A 23,657-nucleotide genomic window follows, 5' to 3' on the forward strand; every position below is an offset into this window, starting at 1 on the left:
TACAATCCTGAAGATCAGGAGTCAGTCAGATACCATGAGAGTTGTGTAAAAAGTAAATAAAACCAAATGGAAGCACTATTTGTCTGCTTAGTTTCATTATATATCAACTTGCACCATTCAATGTATACTCAGCGTCATTATCGGGGTCACACAGATACTAAGATATAAAGTATTCAAAAAACGTCACATGTTCAACATCCAATAGTGCCGATCAGATTTAATTGTTTCTGATGGTCGTGGACCATTTATCATAAAAGTATCCAATTAATGTGGCATAGGCATCTTCAACTGTTAATCATCATCTTGTTAACATAGTCAGACCTATTGACGCTTGTTGGCGTATGTTCATGTTTGACACCCTGCATAATTTAGTCACCCTTCAATAATGACGCTGAGTATATGTTGATTATATACGCTGGAGTATTTTGCGCATAAAAGTAATTAGTTTAGAAACAACGAACATATCATACATATCCATCACATAAGCACCGTACCAAAGGCAAATAGAAATTGATCAGCACAGTGGCATGCGACACCAACTGGGCTTCCCTTCTGTTTCTTTATAACATGAATTTCTGAATTTGTGCTGGGATTGGCAAAGTCAATCATGGTAAGATGGCAAGTATTTTAACAGGAGCATGAGGTATATCGATGATCTGATAACACCTTCAATACTGGTCAAATATACAATTCTTTTTCATTAATTTATCCACCTGAATAAGATAATAAAGGAACAAGTGAGACCGCCTCGTCTCTTTCACATTTAGATCTATGCATATTGATTCAGATTGACTGAAGGTTTTCCACAAATTTATATGACAAGAGTAATAACATCCAAGTTACCAACAGTCAACTTTCCATTTATTTCGATCAATATTCTAGCAGCCCAAGCCTTTGCTGTCCACATTTAATCCATCTAGCCGTTCCAGAGAAGAATAATAATATTTTATTTTATTTAAATTCAAAACCATGGTCAAAGTTAAAAGGTGAAATCAACTAATCAATCAACGTTTAAACATAAAAAGCAGAAAGACATAACAAACAAGCTGAGCCCTACTTTGAACAAAACTAATACCAAACGTAATTCCGTGTTAAGTTCTTCACTATTTCGGGCATGAGATCTTATAAACACAAATAACATACCATTTGAAACAACGGTTTCAAACGGAACACCCGTTTTCTTGGACATGACTCCGAGTGTAGCAAACGTCACCAGGCCAGAGAATATACTGGTTCCTTCAGAGATTATTGTCAATATGAGACAATCTCTGTTAATATAAACACAGATATCTTCACAAATCCAAATTCATAATTGTGTATTTTTATGCATTGATTCAGGTAATTTGTAAATTTACATTTAGATGTTCTAGGCTTCTCTGTTCGTCGTGTCACAAGCAATTGTGTTACGTGACATTTGCCTTTGTCGTATCATAGCTTTACTTTGAAATGCAATTGCACCAATATGTTTGCTACTCACCTGAGACATGGTTCATGGAAGTTTTTGTAGCTCGCAGCTGTGCCAATCATTCCAAAGCCGGGCCCCAGTGAATAGAATACTTGCAAACATGCTTCGAGCCACACCTGTATCAATGAATCTGTGCTGACAGTTATTCCCCATTTCCTGAATCAAAAGTGATCTTTAAAGTTCCTGATAAAAAAAGGTTACATTTACAATAGTTTTCCGCATTGTGCTGGAGCAATTTACATGTGACTCTTGAACCCTTGGATATTTAAAGGGTATCCTGGCTTAAAATGAACTTAAGCTTACATTTATATATCATGTATTCATATATCATGTTCATCATATCACCAAAATACCCGTGTTATATGTTGTATTGTTGAATTGTTTGATAGGCATTACTTGGAAGTTGACGGTTGACCAAAAAAAGATAATTTATGGATAACAATTTCGTTATTTATTTTGTTTTATTGTTGGTTTAGAGGAATCAGGACATGATCATGCTATGGCCCAGGATATGGTCACTCAGTATCATCTGACCTTAAATCTTCTTTATTAATGACCCATTACACTGATTACTAATGTGGGAGGTTATAAACATGAAACATTTTGAGTTTATCACATTGTATTCTTAACTTACAAAGTATGTCCAGGTCACAAGAAAGACTCTTCAAAGATATTCACTTCGACAACAATACTGTGACTACTGATGTTGGAATGGGAAGAAGATAATAACCAGTAACTGTTCTATATTTTACAATGAATGGAATCAAGGCACTTGTTTCCATGACATCCACTCACTCACTGTGCTTGTCATGATCAGCTTTAACTTATTTAAGTAAGGTACAAAAGGGCTGATGTTGCCAATTTCTCGAGGAAATATAGACAGGAGAACGCCGGTTACACAAAATTAGTGTCTCCCGTTTCTTGTCTACATCTTTCCACAAGATAAGTTTAGCTTAAAGGCTGGTTCGTGTAAATATTTTGGAATACACTTCCTGAAAGGCTAATATTTTAAACATGTCCTTATCTCAGCATTTGTTGTTGTGAGATTTAGAAGAGTTGAAAAGAAATGCCAGTTGCAAGTCACATTAAAACTTCTGACCGCATAAATAATACTTTCAAATAGTTTTTATCAGTTAAATAATTTTGAAGGCTCTAGCTCTAGTGTGGTCCTTCAAATTGTCGATTCTGAAGTGGCGAGATCATCGACACCTATGTCAAGAAGTCTTCTGAAGTCGTTAAAATACCTTGCCCTTCATGAAGTGCTATATAACACACCTGCGTATCAAGCAGTTTGTTGAAGTCCGGTATGACGTAGTAGTGTAGGCCATCTAGAGCACCTGGTTGCAGGAGTGTTGTGATGAAGATGGAGACGAGGAGAATGTACGGCAGTAGAGCGGTGACATACACAGCCTGTCGTCAGGGAAATACCGGGTTACAGAGTACAAATACTTCTACACAATAACATAGAAACAAAACCATTTCCAATTATAGTTATTTCAATTGCACAATGTTAGGAACTCCGCTTTGACTGTTGAACCATAGTACAGATAGATGATGAGTTTTGAATTGAAATGAGTTAATCACTCGTCTTGCCACATGACATCCCTTGACAGTTTTTCTACCTGGGACAGACATAGGAACTAAATCCTCTATGTCGTATACGTTCTCAATAAAAAGTTGAAGATGGTATCTACTCTCTGATTGAAACGTTTCTAGATGTACATTTTGTGATGATATCGCCTTGTTGACAAATGCTAGTGGTTTCTTATAGTCATAAAACTGTGCTTATAGATCACATATTTTATCTGAGCTGATTCAGTTCCAGCAATTTTCATCGAACAGTTTGAGGAGTCCTTTTTTCATTATTTTCTCAGGAGTATATTACCATTCACGTGAATTACTTCAACGAGAATTACCTTACCAGCAGACTTGATTCCACGAATTAGACATAGAAAGATTATTACATATGAAGCAAACAGGCATCCAACTATGTGCCACTGTATAGACCCCACGTCATCCAAGCCAGTAGAGATACTCAGAACATTGTACCTGAAAGTCAAAATGTGAGTGAATGAGCCTTGGTTTAATACACATGTTAAGTAATACAACACAAGTAGCAAGAACAGTTGCGGCAACTTCACGATGTTTGTGTGATCAGCGCCATAGTCCAAGGGCAAATAAACGTCAAAACCAGATATTTTTAATTAAGATAGTGAGCCTATATATTGTTTTAAAAAGCATCTTGCAACAGGGATTTTGTGGCAGGTTTTTTTGGTTTATCCACAAAATCTCATTTATCCCTCGATTTCGATCATGTTCTCAGGACATTTTATAAATCTTAGTGCCATCATAAGATCACACACATTGTTAACACTGTCTTATATGGCACGCTTCCCGAGCCGTTCAATATTCTCGCCTATGAAAGAAGCGATTGCTGCTGAAAGAACTAGTGTTTCCATTTTGGTGATAAAAAGTGAAGTGATAATAGACAAACAAATTCACATGAGATGGAGAGATGTCAGTGCATATGAATGCATAGCAGTTTAACTGTTTACACAAATTTAGAAAATTTAAAATAAGATTATGTGGTATAACATACGTAGGTGGTATTGTGCAGTCGAGCTTGGTATAAGACAACCTGGACAACTGTCGCAAAATAGGACAAAACTTCATCTTTTTAATCAAATGGCATATTTGCCCATAGATAATTCCTGTGCATACGAGGGTGACCTCATTCGTTGTGAAGAGTTGCGTCCCTTGGGCACGCCAGAAATCTATGATTGTGGGTTCGTATTCCGGCTCGTGGGTTTCACCGAAGTGGTAAACTTCTGACACCTGCTGACACGCCGCGATATAACTGTAATAGTCTTAAAAGCGGCGTTGAACCCAACTCACTCGCTGTGATATGAGCGAAACGTGTGACTCTTATTATGGTAAAACGATGAAGTCACAGTTATTGTCATTGAAAACAGGCATATATCAACTTAAGTATATAGAGTTGTAAGAGATGAATATAACGCATCAAGGTAACAAGATTACACATATACTACTGTCCTGACGCATAACTTGCACATGGTAAATGCACATACATGTACCAGGTAGTCACCGTTTAGAGTGACTATTCTCCATCTGGATGTTCCATGGCGTATGTGTCAGATTAAGACATTGTACTAATGCCTTTAGGTTTCTATTAACATGGCATCATACATATTAACCTAGCTGACACATCATATGGTGTTTGGACACTAGAACATAATGAATATTTGTAAGGGGAAACACAACATGTTTTGCCCATGCTATGTTTGACAAAGACAATGATGTATCGTACTGCCAAAACTCCTCGGCAGGTGTGTGAGCCAGAGTCACATTTTCCCACAGCTCGGCAGTGATTGTATCTGATGTATTCCCTCCCAGGGCTGCCATGCTACTGCTAGAACTAGTATTCCAGTCTTCCGCACAAAGGTCGGTGTTCCAGCTGTTGCCACAAGTTGTCCAGGGCAGGACGCTGGAGCAGGACTTCACCATGTAGTAGACGGGCCAGGCCAGATAGAGGTTGTAATAGGGCATGTTAGCACATGTAACCAATACAGAGCCGACACCAATCCCTGATTATAAGAACAATATTCACATGTGTAAGATATCTATGTGATAAATCGCAAAAAGCAATGGAGAACGAAACGTGGTTTATTTCACGATAAAACATTTATCTATCATGACGCCATTTCAAGAGATTCGCAACTTGATGACGTCGTATATTGGACGACGGTCTTTTTGAGAGGGAAGGGTCTAGTGAGTTGTTCCTAATAGATTTGGCTGCGCAACACGGATAAACGCAGTGCTCGAACGATCGCATCCAAAAGAGGGACAGCATGAAATGAAAGCTATGTTTTCAACTATATGACGGGGTCGTGTAAATTGTGACTGTGTTTTAAAAATACATATAGTTTCTTAAGCACTTATCAGCAATAATGTTTATCTAAGTTAATCAGATTAGCGTTGTGCATGTATGTGGACGCCCCCATACATAATGGAGCCCAAGGAAAAAGCTCTATTACAAGACCACTGATTTAGTAGGGCTTCCGAACATCAGATAATGTATTCGCTCTTTAAACATTCATATATTCTTCAAAATGTTAAAAGGAAAGAATATATAGTAGCTTAACAGAATTTCAAAAGGCTTTTGATTCAGTTGAAAGACTCCTAGCAAAGATATTATCTCAGGAAAGTATCAAAATTAATATCACCACTATATAATCATATCTCTTATAAAGTGAAGATTGACAAGGGTATTTCACAATCCTTTAACTCCAACATTAGGGTAAGACAAGGAAGCAGTTTTTTGTCTCCCACATTTTTTAAAATATAATCCTCCATTAACTTCCACATTATATCAAATCTGGTAGCAATAATATGACACTTAATGGGTTAAACATTTGTCATTTGTTGTTTGGCGATGACGTTGTACGGAGGTGTTTCTTGATGGTGTAAGTGTAATGTGTGCAACAAAAAGCCTAAAGGTTAATGGTGACGAAACACATGTTTTTTTGTGTTTGGCAAATCAAGTAAAATAGAACAAAAGAATAGTTGGACCGTGGGTGACACAAACATACTAGTTACGGATAGATATAATTTCTTAGGTATTACATTTGAAGCAAATTGTAAGCTTACAAATAGTGCTAATCCTCTCCTGAAAAGGCACTAAGGCCTACCACAAGCTTCAGTCTACCATTCGTAACCAAGATATACCTATAGCTCGTGCTTGCAAATTATTCATGACATTACTCGAGTCGGTAATCATATATATATATATATATATATATATATATATATATATATATATATATATATATACAAAAATGAGGTAAATGTTCACTCGGTGTACATGTAATATATAATAAAATAATAAAGTCCACGTTAGTCCATCATCTTCTTTATATCAGTTTCATATACATAGTACTTTCGCTGTCTCATGACAGCTCTTCAGTGTAACTGACATTGACATATAATGACGTCATACTTATGATTACGTCATAAATTACAACTGTGACGTCATAATGTATTTACACACTCCAGCGACGACACCAAGTAATTTAACAATTGTAGGGAGACATTTGAATTAAATATACAGTATTTGTAAAGTAACAGTGCAACAATTACGATTGAAATGACAAATCTATTAATACATTCTAGAGTTCAATTTTGGTTTCATCAATTGGATAAACATTTGTTCTTTTTCCAGTCTCAGCTGCTTGTTACTTGTATACAATTTATAAAACAGTTGTGTGTCGGTCAAGCTGGGGTGGAAACCTTGTTTGTTTATAGTAACCTGATACATTCTAAGGCTAGTTCCATACTGAGAAGAGTTCCAGGAGGGTGGAGACCGCCTCCGTGGTCTAAAGTTAGAGCGTCCGCCCGGAGAGCGGAAGGTCCGGGGTTCGATCCCCAGCCGCGTCATACCAAAAGACGTTAAAAGATGGTACTTGTTGTTACCCTGTCTGGCGTTCGGCATTAAGGGGCTAAAACAAGGCCTGGTCGGCTCGGAGTCAGTATACTGTGTCTGAGTGGGGTATTAATGTTAAACTGCGGCATGGTATCTCAGTGTGCTAACACTATAAATCGGCATCAGTTCGGACTAGTACAAGCAGCCATACACACACATACACGTGCATGCACGTCGCTATATAAGTGCAATACTCTTGGACGCGACGTTATAACCCCATTTCACCTCACCTCACCTCCAGGAGGATGGGAGGTGTCATACAAATTACTGGAAAACACTTTTACTGCTTCTGTGAGATCCTAACTGATAGGCACTTTTCTCGGACGCAATAAGGCTGTGTTGGGATTATAACGCAGCCAGAGACCTTAACCTGGGGATAGCCTGCAAGTGTTGATATCTTTCTATTGAAGTGTAATATTTATGCACGTATGTATTCATTATAACGGAAAAATGATGACTTATCATTCACTCGACTGTATGAAATTCCAAGTATCTATTTTCAACGTATGTGTATTTCTTATTCTTTGACCTTTGCTAAGTATGTATGTCTTGTAATGATTTTAACTTAAGTAATCGCCGGTGTTATTGCGTTACTTATTTTTAAAAAAGCGGTTCGGTTGACAGATGTAGAAAGTATGTGTTACGCGAAAAATCTCAGATGTACGTCACGGAAAAAGTAAGCACATAAGCACACATTCCGCGAGGTCATGTATGCAAAGGGGGTACGTCCAGTATCTGAAATTGATGGAAAATATTCACTAGCTGAATTTGACGTTATGCTTTGTAACTACTTCTTCCTTGAAATTATACGTTAAAACATAATCATGCGGCATATGCGGCATATGTAGTATTCTGTTACACTGCCATCTGACTATACACCATACCATTACCATTAGCCTCCCTGCTTCTATAACTAGCAGCTGGCAAGTTAATCAGTTGCAGTTTACAGATTTTTGTTTACGTTATTTTTGACCACGAAATGGAAAGTATTAACAACGTGTGGCCGTTTCTTCAACATGTCCTTTTCTGATACTTTTGACAGTATGGAGCTGTCGCGTTGTCCTAGTTCAATTACGTGCTACAAACATCCCGCGAAATCGCATGAGCGTAGAATGGCAAATGTGAGTTGTAGAACTCAACCAGTAGAATTCATTGCTCCACTAGCAGCCACGTGCGCCGTGCCAAACTCAGCCCCATTATCTAACACCCAAATATCGGGAAAACTGTTCCTTAATCACAAAGTCCCAATTTGCAGAGATGTTTATTTTACAAATACACACAAATATCGGTTTGTTTGTTTGTTTGTTGTTTAACGCCGCACTCAATATTCCAGCTGTATGACGGCGGTCTGTAAATAATCGAGCCTGGGCCATACAATCCAATAATTGATATCATGAGCATCGACCCAGGCAACCGGGATAGGATGACATTTTAGGCTCGCTGACTTGGTTGCTGCATGTCATCGTATCCCAATTGCATAGACCGATGCTTATAATGTCAATAATTTGAATGTCTGTTCCAGAGTCCAATATTGACACATGGCTCGAATAGTACTGGTTGCGCCGTTAAAAAACAAACGAATAGGATACTTATTAACACCATAACGGCAAAGCTTGAAAACAGGCCTCACTTACAAGAATGATGCTTTCAGAAATAGTTTATGGTTAGTGGTCTCATGTTTTTTGGATTGTGATACTACGTTTATCAGATGACATCATATATTGTGCAGATAACACGGGTTTCCTACCTCCGCCGTTCCCGTTGCAGATATAGGGGAACCTCAGCAGGTTTCCCAATGCAACACAGTATCCAACCATTGTTAGCATGTAGTCCAGATGTCGGCTACATGATGCTCTCTGTCGTGCAGGTTCACTTCTGTTTCCTCCTTGGCAATGTAACTCCGTCAAGGGCAGTCCTGCATCAGTGTCCCCCGTGCTCGCCATGCTTTGCACTGAGTGTTGCGTAAACCTGTAAGGCAACTTAATACAAATGTATTGTCTACTCTAATAATATGTTGCTATTATGAACCAGTTGCATAGACGCAATTAAATTAAATATACACGTGTCACCTGATATGTTTATTACACTGGTCTGTTTTAGGCATGTACATACAAATGCACGGTAGACTTGCTGGTTTGGTGGAAGCGTTTGAGTAATGTATTGCACGGCCAGGTTGAAATACAGAATACGTAAATGTACTCTCAATAAAGAGTTGTGGGTATTCGAAAACAGATGATTACAGAAAAAAAAAAACAGATATCGAATGATGGTACTTAATGAGTAAGACAAAAGACTACATGCAACATGACAAACAACAGAACATGTTGGTGGTGTACTGTGATGGTGTAAACAACCAAAAAAGACGACCAGGTGCATAGTCAAAATACAGGAACGTTTGAGATAACTTCATCAAATATGTCTGTATAGGGCGTGACACAATCCAATCTCCAAATTACGATTTGAGAAAGTCGTGTTAACTCCTCGCGCAGTGCCTGGCCCAGATCAGCTAACACCTCGGCTAACCTAGCACAGTAAAGTTCTTACTCTCAGGCTCAATATAGTATTTCATCAAATAAGTGGAGTAAGATTGAACTCAGTTTTAGTTGGCGAGAGCTTTAAACTCGCACCACGTTTGAGTCTCATCAGGCCATAACTCCATAACGTTTATTATCTCGATAACATACATTTGGGAGCTATTTTTTTTTTAAAAGCAAAACGTAAATTAGCAATTTGTTGTAGGTAATATACATGTATGGCGTTTAATGAAGAAATATTCAACACTCTCTCGTTTAGGCGGGGGACAATTCATTTTATGTTTATTTCGGTAACCCTTGAAAAAATCCCCAAAGCTTTTGAAAACTACACACCACACTTTTGATTCTGTCCCTTGAACTTGGCATTATTTGATGGCCTTGATGGTAGCAACTATCACAAGCAAGTATTGCTGAGTACAGGGTATTCATAGCCGTGTACCGTATTGACCATTCCCGATTTTGAGTTACTTTGCAATTCAATGTTCTCATTTCGAGCCTAACGGACTGTACTTGGTTAAGGGATTCTTTCGACGCAGCTGTAATCGGCATAAAAATTTATTTTTAATCTGAAAGAGAACATAATCACAGGGCAACACGAGAATCAATTCAACTGTGTGTTGATGTCGGTGTTGCTCAACTAACTCTGCCGTGAAATGCTTTCAAAAACTAAAGGCTTCTATTCAGTTTGCTCTCCACGTTCAGAACATGTCACCAGTTTTGACAATGACATTTTAGGTGCGAGTTGGGGTGTGCCTTACCACGATGGGGGACACCAAACATTGTACCCAAGTCGGTACCTTCGTTTAACCAGCCAACGACTTAACCACACGACTACCCCACCGTACCGTCTACACATAGAACATGTTATTACCAAGTGTATTGCAATATGATATTTATTAACTGCGAAAGTAAAATGAATATCACATTAACTATCTGCTTAGTGGCAGCTGTACGTCTCGTGTTATATCCGGATTTTGTAGGTTCTTCCTTACAATTAATCTCCATTTTTCAGTCAAAGTCTGTCGCCAGACTCAAGCCCTGCTCGTGGCTTTCACTAAAGTATATACCTGGCTAGAACACAAAATGGGCCTTAACATGTGTTTGGTTGTTGTGTTTTGTGTTCACAACACGTAGATATACAAACTGATGTTCTCATGGACATTTAATAACAATGTCAAAAGTGAATCGTTTTCTGCACTGGAAAACTGCACGCTATGAAATTATTCTCCCTGCGTCCGACATGTATAAATTTCATTAGTTTGCATGTAGAATACTGCTCTCAACAGCTCCTGAATGTAAATAGGTTTGGCCACTGTATGTTCTGATTATCAAGCAATACCACTCACAACTGTGTACAAGTAATGTTTCTGTTATTGCCCCTTTGTATTAATATTGCGATTAACATTAAATGAATAGTCATTTGAACGTGGTGTGAATCGGGTTTGGGGACCGATTGAATTTTATTTCAAAACTTTACAGGTTGCGAAAAACTATCCCCACCTATTTTGTTGTTGTAATGTTTTGTTTGGTTAATTGGTTGTGTGTTTGTTTGTTTTGTATCTCTGTTACTCCTTCACACACCTGTCTGATGTTGGGTGTTGAGGTTTCAGAGGTAAATTTCCCAGGAACAGCATCACACTTGGAATGTGAATGTGAACACCCTAGTCTACAATCTTTCATCCGTAACTTATCAAGTCTGATCCTGACTCAGTCCTTTTTGTGCTTTAAATAATAAATGAATCAGGCACTGTTGAACACTACATTGTTCCATTTATTTGACGTCGGCCCGTGACCAATCAAGTATTGGACAGACCCCAAGTTACCTAATTGTGATGTAAATAATAAATGAAGCACATACTGTTTAAACAAATTTATTTCTAATATTTGTCGTCGGCCTTTGACTTATCACATCCAGGGCAGACCCCACGTGACATGATTGTGTTCTAAATGGGAAATGAAACAGGAAGTGTTTAACGCCACACTTTCCAGCTATATGACGGCAGCCCGCGAATAATGCGGTATTGACAAGTTGCTGATGTTTTTAACTACGTCTCACATCGTTGGACGGGATGACAAACAATTATCAATGTCACCCAGCCTCACCATCCAATCCATTTAGTCGTTTAGATTGTGATCTAAATAGTAAATGAAGCTGGTACTGTTTGATGCCCTAATCTTCGAGCTATATGACTGTGGTCTGCAAATAATGGAGTATTGACAGGTTGCTAATGTTTTTAACAACGTCCCACATCGTTGGACAGCCTATTCACCTGATCTAAATAATAAATGAAACAGGTACTGTTATTCGAGCAATCCCGCCACATTATTCGAGCAATATGTATACTGGAGTTTGGGCAACATACACAGGATACAAGAAACACAAGTTGTCCCATGTTCCACAACGTCCCTCGCCTTTCGGGGAGATGACAAACAAGCAACAAAGTCATCGAGCCTGACCATCCCATCCCTTTAGTCGCCTGAAAGGTTGCAGGGGACTAAGTGCAAACCAGATTCCCAAAGGGTGTCAATGCTCAGCAAGTTCCATGTAACCATATTTGCTGTTCGGACCAGTGCCCAAACTCTTTCGTAGGGGCTACTAAAATCAAGACGAGGTGATTTCAGTGTGTGTGTACTGGAGGTCAGGTGAAATGGGGTTTAACGTCGCGCCCAAGATTATTACACGTATATAAGGACATGTATGCACGTGTGTGTGTGTGTGTGTGTGTGTGTGTGTGTGTGTGTGTGTGTGTGTGTGTGATGTCGATTTATAGTGCAAGCCCACTGAGATACCGTATACTGACTCCGAGCCGACAAGCCCCAAAGCCCCTTAATACCGAACGCCAGACAGGCAAACAACAAGTACTATCTTTTAACGTTTTTTGGTATGACGCGGCCAGGGATCGAACCCCGGACTTTCCGCTCTCCGGGTGGACGCTCTACCACTAGACCACAGAGGCGGTTGAAACAGTTTTGGAAGCAGGTGATAAGGGAATAAAGGCAACAAGTTTTTCCATAATCATAAGACGTATAGCAAAGTAGTATCTACACACTTTGCAAACTGTATTTAGTATATTTAGTTTTTAATTCTGGCTCCGTTGATTCTTCACAAACCTAGGGGTTATATGACTATACGTCCCATGTAAACATGGTTACAATAGATCGCCGGTACCCAAACTGTTTCATAGAGCGTCTTTATGTGACATTTAGAAGTTGGTATGATGAACAAGGGGGATAGCTCCGTGAATATACAACTTCTTTATTGCAATGAATGCGACGTGACGGTGTAGGGCTTAACGCCGTTATCACGCAATGTACAGAAATGTGAAGTAGGAAGGTGTTATACATGTGGATACAAGGTTCAATGATGCTGGATTGCTGTTTACACAACAGGTAAGGTTGAAGTGTGAAGCCTGATGTACATATCTGAGTGAATAGGATCAACATGACATGATAGTAAAACATTACAATGATTGGTATGGACATGTTGACTGGAAGCCAGTATTAACATCAACATGTTTAGATTGTTTTGCGATGGGCTCATGGCTGGTCGTTGGGATGTAAATACCTTGATCTCTGTTAGCGGCTGGTTGCCTTTCTTTTAATGTGAATGGCTCATAGGAGTTTCCTGATCTTGTAGTTGGTATGGTTTCTGGTACGTACGTTGATAGTGTTCCAATGGATGCAGTGGTCTGGATAGGCTTGGATATGATCAGAGAATGTTGGATTCCTTCTTCTGTACTGAGTTTTGAGGCTCCTTAATTGTTATATCCTTGGTTGATGCATGTCATCGTATCCATTTGCGTGGATCGATATTCAGGATGTCAATTATTGGATTGTCCTGGTCCAGACTCAATTGTTTTCAGACCGCTGGAATAGTTCTGAGTGCAGCGTTAAACAAACAAACAGTTCAAAACCCGGTATCGCTTGTTTCACTGCAAGACCTGATCCACTTTCCTCGATGGTCTTTCCTGATACATCAAGCTGACACGCCAAATTAATAGAGGTTATCACGCGAGTGCGTTGAGGGGTTGGTAAATATCCTGTATTAGGAATAAACATTGTAGTTAGCGAGCCTTGATTTTTCCAAAATCGTAAGACAGATTTTCGACCTCTGCTGTCCACATTTACAACTTCGTAGGTACAATCAATCATGCTCTTTCTTGGAACACCTTAAACGAATAATTGCACAAGGCTTCTTTGATCAAGGTACAACATTCAAGTATTAAGTAAAGTTTCAAAACGTTTTATTGTAGACAAACATCCTCATGCGTCGTATTTAGATCTATGCACAAAGATGGGTGTGACAAAAACTGGTACCCCAAGACTATTTAACAAGAGGGGTGATTGGTCTGGTTTGGTAACACGCCGCAGTTGCATGGCAGGTGTACTGCTCTGTGGCGTGAGGGAACGAACAAGCACGTACGTTTAAAGCAATGTGTGTATGAGCTTGGTGCTGGGTCACGTGATGGCTTTCCGGCAGTCGAAAGGGCTCCGTTTGAGCTGCTACATTGTCGCCCTCTGATGTTAAAGATTAGAAAATAACCAGTTTCGTATGAAGTTTTGTGAGGCCAAGATTCATTTTACACAATACCTAAACCTACAAAACGTCCACAGGAGAGTTGTTCTAAGAAGTAAGCTCGGCGAGAGACCAATAATGGCTTCCAAAACAGTGGCAGTGACCTTGTGGTAGACCCCGAAGTTTCGGGCGATTCTCATTAAAACGATAAGGCATCAAGGACATTGAATACTCTTCTAAAAGGAAAATCAGATATCATGCAGAGTCTAGAGTCATTTCATTCAGAACTAGATAAAATTCGTCAAGATTTCAAAGCTATCAGGACCAATCAGGGCGTTTCTACCATATTGTGCTCGACGCATCAAAGCTCGTGGCGGAACATACAACACGCGGCTCGAGCACTCAAGTCGGAAAACACCCACCCCAAAACGACCAAAAAGGAAACGATTTACGGCCAAAACGTGAGTATTAAGAGAAATAATTGACTACAAGATATATACAACTTACTTATATAAAATTCATAAGATGTATCTTATCGGTTCTAAAACTAGCCACCCGATGTCCCTTACCCAATGTTATTTTGCTAAATTACGTGATCTTCTACATACACAAAAGGGCTTGAATTGGGAAAGGGCTTAGGCTACTGCGTTAGTGCACAGGGTGTGACTTTTAAAAACTATGATGTGAGCATGCTAAGAAAAAGGGCTGTGACTGATAGTGTAGTGTTTAAGGTAGGCTTAGCAATAAAATAAGAAGACTAAAACTGTGTATAATTATGTACATCAATTATATTTAAAATGTAAAATGCAAGACATATTCAAAATCTGTAACTGCCACATCAAGATACGGTAACGGGCAAGGTCTACATCTACAAAGAAAGGGTATTTTAAGTTTTGGGAACAACAGACTGTGACGTCATATCTTTTGCGTTACATTGAGCGATATGACGTCATAACGGTGACGTTCGGTATTGGACGAAAGCTTTGCAAAGCTTGCTTAGTATTTCTTAGGGGATACCACCTCATGTTAGCTTTCCAAGTTGCCGTGTTCGGCGAAGTATTGTGGTGTCAACAAACTGCTTGAGCATATACAGCGCCATAATTTGTATAAAGGCTGTTGTCTTTGGTAGCGTAATTCCTAACGACAACCAATTCAAAACACTCGCTCAATATAATTGCTAACACCAAAGACTTCGGGTTTCATTTAGTCATGGTAGAATGGAGATAAACATATTGCGCGTTCGGTTCCAAATTTAATTTAGCGCTTCAGGCACTGAAATGTGTTTCCTCAAATCATCCCATAATCCTAGACCTTTTAGAACTTTTCAATGATCTTTCTACTCGCCAATGCGACATCGTCTTTTGCTGGTTGCCAAGTCATGTAGGCAAAATAGGTAACTCAAAAGCCAATGCTGCAGCTAAAGCAGCTCTTTGCAAACCGTTTTCCCCACTACTTATCCCGTACAGCGATTTCAGACCAACAATTAAAAGTTATACTCGGGATATCATGCAAAAGAGGTGGGACACCCAAGTAGAAAGCAATAAACTTCACAAATTAAAACCAACAATCAGTCATACCTACTTGGGTTGTCAGTCAAGACATGACGAGGTCGTTTTACGACGATGTCGTATTGGCAACAGTCGGTTTACACACGAATATCTGCTTAAGACAGATGAGGACGAACCTCCTCAGTGTATCCCTTGTGATGAAAGGTTCAACCTCAAGCATATATATTTCCCGTGTCTGCGGTCATCTTATTATCAGCTATTTGAAAGAAATTGATCTGCATAATAAATTTTAAATATGTATGTGAATAATGAAATGCTTGTTTTTAAATTTGATGTTATGCTATTATCTGCTGACTTTATTGAAGGCTCTGTCCAGGAGGTTAAAGTATCGTAAAATTATTGTCCCCCTGTGTGACACGTAATCCTATCATAATCGATGTGACTGTCATCAACCAGTGTGTTTAAGCCTCATTGATGAGTATTTTTTTAATATTGGCTAGTATTGTTCACAACCACCAGTAGCTAAGGTGATAACGTAAATTCTGCTGGGGTATCATGCAGGAAGCAGAGGTTGTGTTAGTGGTGGCTGCTTCCGGCCATCCAGAACATGCCCTTCACAATTTACCATGCTTAACGTTGGCGTCATCGCTGATGTTCAGTGATTCATGTTTGTTTGTTTGATGTTTAACGTCGCACACAACAATATTCCAGCTATATGACGGCGGTCTGTAAATAATCGAGTATTGACAAGACAATCCAGCAATTTACATCATGTACTTCGATCCACGCAATTGGGATCGACATACATAAACCAAGTCAGCGAGCCTGAGTACGCTATCCCGTCAGTCGCCACATTCGACAAGCTTGTCGCCTTTTACGGCAACCATGGGTTGCTGAAGACCATTTCTACCCCGGGTCGGAATTCATGTATGTACTTTTAATCTCTATTTTATCCTTTTAATACGTTTCTAAGATGACAATATTGCAACGTTTGATTTTCGGACAGTTACGTAGTCTGTCCATCCAAAAGGTGCTGAGGGAACGTTTCCGTTTTGTTTGAACACTACCCTTAAACAGAAAGCTTCTTATCCTGACTTCGTTTATCAATAATTTACTTAATAATTCCTGACACAGGAAATTCGTAATTCTACCATCACATTTGGAATCATGCACAGAAGATGATCTTCCTGTGGCATCATGATTGTGCAAGTGTTGGCATCACTGAAATCGAACTTTTCTGTTTCAAGGCACTTCACTGTCAACGGTAGCCACTTCATATATTGTTTTTACTTAATACACGTTGAGAAAACGTGTTGCTAGTTCCAGATAAAAAACAACAACAAATAAGTAAATTGTAATGAGTGAGTGGGTGAGTGAGTTGAGTGTAACGTCTCTTTTGGTCGGTATTCCAGTCACAAAGTGTCAACTTAATGTGGGAGAAAAGTGATGCAGGTCTCAGGCGTTTACCACTTTAGTGAAACCCTTGGGCACGGGTATGGTGCTGACAAACCTAGATATATAATAAAGGGGGAACAGGGGTCGAACTAACAAGAATTCAAAATGGCGGAAGTTTCAGGACGTACATGTGCATGCTCCGAAAAAAACCCAAGTCAAATCAAGAAAGACATGGTACCATTATTCCACATTATTACTTTTTCTCGGTATTAATAATCCAGGCGAAAACGGATACAAACCCGACTGCTCGACCAGGATTAAAGTAGAGAAGACACTCACAGCCAGTCTGGCTGAAGATCAGCCACCAGCACAGTCATATTGAAAGCAAACAAAACAACACGAATGTATTAACTGACACTAGAGTGAAGGAGTTGGTCCGCTTTTCACAATATTCCAGAAATATCACGGCAGGGAACACAAGAAATGGGCTTCACACATTGTACCCATGTTGGGAATCGAATTCGCGGCTTCGGCGTGACGAGCGAACACTTTAACCACGAGGCCGCTCGTCCGCCTCGAAAATGAGGTAAGAAATAATTACACTTTGGATTTGGGCAAGGTATGCGCGTTCATTTGAAATGGATAATGAGCAAATATTTTCCTTCTTCAAAATAATGATGTCTTTTATGTTTCAAATTAGGCCATTTGCAACAAATAATTGTTTAGTACAACGGAAATGCGTGGATGTGTGTTAAAGATTTCGGCCTCGGCGGTAGCCTCTCGCTGTGGCCGAGAAAGTTTACCTTGATCCAATGGCCTAGTTTCAAAGCACGACACTGTAAGCGCAGGGACGCTGACCCGGCCTCATAGCATTCCTATCTCCCTCAGTGGTGCTAGGTCACAGTCCCGATCTCCCTTGAAAACTGACATGGCTACTGTTGTTCCGAAGTACACGGTGAGAAAGGCAACTCGAGCTGATATAGGAGCTATTAAAACCTTGACTGATGCAGAAGAGTGGGAAATTCCAATTGGCTTATTGTATTGCGTGTTTGATATGGATTCAAGGGCTTGGGTTGTTGCAGAATCGGAAACTGACGAAATAATCGGTAAGTGACAAAATCCAACTGACTTCAGCGATCTTTTCAGTGAGACTTACAATACGTATAGGTGATGAGAAGTCGGCGGTCTAGGCCATGATCACTGGGGTAGGCATGAGTCGAGTGTGTATTTCCGTGTTGTGGAAACTGTGTAAATTTACACTCGTGACAAACCCTGAACCTGATTGATGGTCAAGCAACGTATACCATAGTATTTAGGGTATCTTGCACTTTGTGGTAAAAGCATTAAATTTGGCACCGATACACATCATACCAATACAGTTAAAGTTATATACAGTGCCACGGTATCTTGAAGCATCGCCGACAGTCTTGAAGGTTGTCTCTTGATATGTTGGTGAATGAGTGAGTGAGTTTGGTTTTACGCCGCTTTTAGCAATATGCCAGCAATATCACGACGGGGAACACCAGAAATGGGCTTCACACATTGTACCCATGTCGGAATCGAACGCGGGTGACGGGCGTGACGAGCGAACGCTTTAACCACTAGGCTACCCGGCCGCGCCGTTGGTGAAAAAGATAGCTAGAGGTGTGTATATATAGTTTTATAAATAGTGTTTAAACGTAAGTTAAAAACTTTGTTGAGTGAATTACCTCTTGTCCTGGTCCGTGAAGATCCAGGGTAGAATAGGTCTTCAGCAACCCATGCTTGCCATGCTTACATACTATTCATATACTAGTTTGGAAAAGTAACTGTGCTTAAGATGATGTTCAATTAGAATACGTTTAGTCTGAATTTATTTAATGCATCTTTCAATACATATTGATGAAGACATCTCCTCGACTTTGTGATCGTGAATCACAATTTGCACGTGCATGTTTATGCACAGCGCACAATTTGGATACTTGCATGTTTGTTGGGAGCCCGATTCTCCAACGCGCGTCTTTTGAGGTGAACAACACACAATGATTGTTTGGCAATCAGGTACTCATAGTGGATATGCTGCAAACAGGACTGGCGCAAAACGACAGACATTTTAATGCTCATCCCTTCAATTGACGTAATCTACAGCAGGGGCCGGTCGTCCAAGTGTTGCGTCACGGCAACAGGACATTAATATTCGGTTGGTGCATCTTCGGAATAAATGCTAAAGAGCCACATTAATGGCAGAACTGTAACGGGTTGGGGAACACAACATCCGGCCCGAGTGCGACGTTAAACAACAACGACGTTAACGACGTTAAACAGGTGCAGAAGACAACACCGGGGCAGTATACTGTTCACAGAGGCGTCCAGGTTTTCCTTTGGGCAACTGAAGGGACGTAAGGCCAAGCTGCCGCACGCACGCACGCACGCACGCACGCACGCACGCACTCACGCACTCACTCACTCACTTTTTTTAGACATACTATGGCCGTACTGCTCATGGCCCGCTGTTTCTCCAGACAGAACATGTCCTGGAACAACATTCCCCAGGATTTTTTCAGTCATCTGGTGGCTCCCATTCACCGCAGCTGCTTCGTCTGTTTTTCAACGCAAATGGGAGTCCAATGTTGACATTGTTAATCGAGGTTTATACTAATCTCTCTTTTAGGGCTCATCTCTGTCTCCTGTAACCAGTTATAGGTTTTGTCAATTATAATTTGTCACGATAAAACGAATGACGAATGACCAAATATTATGTTGTTATTTTCAATAATATAACATTTACACCACTTTATATAGAGCACAGTCTTTCTGTGAGTATATTTCAAGAAAAATAGTTTACTATTGTAATGTATTGCAAGATGCATTTACAGCTTAATGCTGCTTTCACGCACTTGCACTTTTCCCGACAACCCTTTATGCAGCCACATTGCAGTAGTTCTCTGGTCTGTGGGAGCCTGCTTCATATGACTTCCCATGTTGCTCGATCGGTTCTTCTCCAACCCCATCTTTCTGGTCGCGGCATGTAACCACTGGTCTAAGAGCCTGGCACCAACAACGCCCAACCTGGTAGGCTGCTCTTCTCACATGCTGTAGGAGGGCAGATTGTGTTGGCGGAATGTCATCCACATCTCTTTCTTTGTATGCAAAGATACTCTCGCTTCCTTCAGACCGCTTCTGTGGTCTAGTGGTACAGCGTCCGCCCCGGAGAGCGGAAGGTCCGGGGTTCGATCCCCGGCCGCGTCATACCAAAAGATGTTAAAATATGGTACTGGCGCTCGGCATTTAGGGGCTAAAACAAGGACTGGTCGGTTCGGCGTCAGTATACCGTGTCTGAGTGGGTTATTCATGTTAAACTGCGTCATGGTATCTCAGTGAGCTATAAATCGGCAACAGTCTGGACTAGTACAAGCAGCCTCTCACACACACACACACGAGCATGCACGTCGTTATCTATAATAAGTGCAATAATCTTGGACGCGACGTTAAACCCAATTTCACCTCACCTTGCTTCCTTCACATTACTCAAGGTTGTGATAGATCAGAACATAGCAGCTCTCCAGGGTGGTCATAGACGTATCAACATCTGTCAATTGTGACTGGTTAGTGCAGCAAACGTTTGCAATGAGCTTGGGTTTGCAGTGACCTTTTGTCACATATTCCAGGTATTCCACGCTGTTTTCTTTCCCCTACCAAGCAACAGTGTCGCATCCTGTCAAGACATGGAACGTGGGAAGTTCTGGCCCAATTGTTAAAGATATGTCATCTGCAGGATCAGTCGTTGCCCTTGCCAAAGTATCCCACGATGTTGATAGTAGCATATCACTGTCTACTGCACGAAATGTTCTGGTTTTCAATTTTGGAAATTTGACATAGTGGAATAGACATGTAAATTCCACTTAGATTCAATTTAAACTCATGTGGTTTACGTGTGTGAGACTGGGTGCGGAGCAGCAAGTGTTGCCCTGTCGTTTTGCAAATTCAGAACAGCCTGTTTTATCGTCAATGTATTTGGGGAGAGGGATGAAATTGCTGCCAATCAAAGGAACATATTCAGCAGTCATTCTTAAGTGCACAACGCGATCAACGGTCCATCCACTAGCCTCAACATGAAATTATTGTGCGGATGTAAATAATTTCTGAAACGCTGCTACAAGTTGTTTATGAATTTCGGTTGGTTGGTTGGTTTGTTGTTTAACGCCGCCGTCAGCAATATTCCAGCTATATGACGGCGGTCTGTACATAATCGAGTCTGGACCAGACAATCCAGTGATTAATATCATGAACATCGATCCACGCAATTGGGATGGATGACATGCATCAACCAAGTCTGCAAGGCTGACCACCCGATCCCATAAGTCGCCTTTTACGACAAGCATGGTCACCTTTTACGGCAAACATGGGTTGCTGAAGACCTTTTCTACCCCGGAATCTTCACGGGTCTCTTAATTTCGGAAGGTGGTAAGAACATTGGGCTCTGACAACAGGTGCAACCATATCTAGTCGGTCGTATATGTGTGAGGATGATTCAGGTTCCCGCATATTGTAATGCATAATATTCAACACGATCGAATGCTGCTAATCCGGACGTAGACCGCCTACTAACTAGTCATCATATAGGGGCCGGTTTATGGCTATGAATACGACGTATTTGCAAAATATAACACATCCTAATACTCCTTCACATCCAGGAAATATTCGGTCATGATGGCAACGTTAGTGAGTGAGCTCATCGAGGATGAGAAACACAAATCTCAATAAATTTCTATTCAGATTATAAATGTCTCGAGGCCTGATGTTATAGTACTCGAATAAACAGTGACTCCAGATCCGACGTGCAACATATTTGGATAATTATGTCCAATACTGGCTGAACATTTGCTGAATAGGCTGTGTCTCTAAGTTAAAACTTAATTGTGCATGAGGATAGTGCATTGCTGTCCTGATTAAGTTAAGTATATATTTGTCATAAGTAAACAGTATATTTACTTGCTTCTGTGTAATCGGAGTATGTTTTCATGGACAATGTTTTTAGAATTATTCGCTGTTATGAGACTTTGGCTCCTTTTAATCCATTTATCACATGGCTTCATCTGCTGTATACCTTATACTTGGCTCATTTAATTATGAGAAGGTTTGTTAGGTGTAGCTTGATTATTTCCCTAATGCTTATACATATATCAATATTCTGTTTTTTCATCAGCTTTTCGAGCCTTGGCGTATTTTAACGAGGAGACAGCAGAAGGTGGCCTCTATGTCGTCAGGAAAGACCTCAGAGGCAAAGGAATCGGACGGGACGTGAACCGTGTTGGTCTCAGTGCAGTCGGGGAGGCCAACATCACCCTCTCCGCGGGCTCGGTCAGCCTTTACGACACCCATGGCTTCACTTTCTACTATGACGTTCTCCAAAAACGTGGACCAGCGGAAGTCCTACTGGGGGCAATTCCTGATGCAGAAGCGAGTCCAGATATCAACTTAGTCCCTTTCGAAGGTTCCATGTTTACTGAGTTGAAGGCGTACGACGACAAAGTATGTGAAAGCGAGAGGGATTACTTCCTCCAAAACTGGATCATCAGCCATGCAAAACATATTCTTATTGCTCGATCACATACCGGGGTTGTCGTAGGATATGGATGTTTAGGTGCCACAGAATATTGCAATGAGATTGCGCCTTTATATGCTGATAGTGACATCATCGCGTGGGCACTGTTGAAAAGACTCTTGCAACACCTAAATCCAAAGGACAGCGTTCATATCTTTATCACATCAGAAAATACAGCAATGATGGGGATTATAGACAAACTTTCTTTTAAAGATGTGGATTTGATCCATAAAATGTACACTAAAAAGAGAGTACCCCAAACCCTTGAGCGGGTGTATTCCCTGTCAGCCATAACTTTTTCCACTCTCTGATGCATTTTCATACTCAACTACATCTACGTACCCTGACGTTCTTGATAGCTGCAATACTTTTATTATTCATAAATCATCAGATTTACGCATGAAACCTTGAGATGACAGAGGCAATTACACATTTCAAACATACAGGAAACAACAACAATCTGGTGTAATCTGTCCCAAAGATTGTTCTTTAGCAATTTTGAATTGTGTCTTACTTCTGTGTGAACTTGATTGGTACCGTTGTTACTCAAAATTGTTAGAAGGATTGGCTGTTCATCATCTTCACTTCCTCCTTTTGGAGATTGTTTGATTAAGAGTGCTACAGATTTTGACACCAGTAAGACATGTACAATAACTTAAGACAACTTGTATGTTTATGAACATGCTTAAATATACCCCAAATCCATGTTAAGCATGTAACTTAATTATCTCTGCATATTGTAATCTTTATTCAGTTAGAGGAAATAAAGATTATCTATTTATCTATTTATGGCGTGGTACTCACACATGCCAATGGCAATTCAATGTCAAGGGATCATTAATCAGTTGCATATTATCTGTAAATGTAAATTTCAAAGATGAATAAAAAGAATGATATGAAAAGTCTGTTTTTAAACAATATTTTACAAAGACACTAGCTATATTGACTTAAAAAACTCTTCACTTCTTTTGTTGTTAATACTGGACCACCTTCTTGTTAAAGGAATAATGTTACTGATTCATGATGCTCCAGAAAGTCTTGGAGACATTTGTCTACTCCATCTGTATGTTTGAAGGGAATCATAAAGCGTGTACGTTTATACCTTCTACCTGCCGAATACACAACTACCTGGGCTGGGCTTGAAGAAGGAGAACA

General features: G+C 40.1%; 2 protein-coding genes across 2 annotated transcripts; one reads left to right on the forward strand and one right to left on the reverse strand.

Moving 5' to 3' along the window:
* Nucleotides 1-146: 146 nt before the first annotated feature.
* Nucleotides 147-8,908, reverse strand: LOC139470453 (sodium- and chloride-dependent creatine transporter 1-like). Its single transcript, XM_071252859.1, has 7 exons — nt 8,713-8,908; nt 4,794-5,070; nt 3,382-3,514; nt 2,741-2,875; nt 1,478-1,581; nt 1,144-1,268; nt 147-157 (listed from the first exon to the last, which is right to left on the reverse strand). The coding sequence occupies exons 1-7, from the start codon at nt 8,906-8,908 to the stop codon at nt 147-149; spliced, it is 981 nt and encodes a 326-aa protein (XP_071108960.1).
* Nucleotides 8,909-17,846: 8,938 nt separating this feature from the next.
* Nucleotides 17,847-22,917, forward strand: LOC139470505 (uncharacterized N-acetyltransferase YitH-like). The gene is made up of 2 exons (XM_071252908.1): nt 17,847-18,024; nt 22,104-22,917. The coding sequence occupies exons 1-2, from the start codon at nt 17,847-17,849 to the stop codon at nt 22,811-22,813; spliced, it is 888 nt and encodes a 295-aa protein (XP_071109009.1). The 3' UTR covers nt 22,814-22,917.
* The last annotated feature ends 740 nt before the right edge of the window (nt 22,918-23,657 follow it).

Source organism: Haliotis cracherodii, unplaced genomic scaffold (genome assembly GCF_022045235.1).
Source record: "Haliotis cracherodii isolate W230 unplaced genomic scaffold, xgHalCrac1.p SCAF_20, whole genome shotgun sequence".
In the NCBI taxonomy this organism is placed as follows: Eukaryota; Metazoa; Mollusca; class Gastropoda; order Lepetellida; family Haliotidae; genus Haliotis; species Haliotis cracherodii.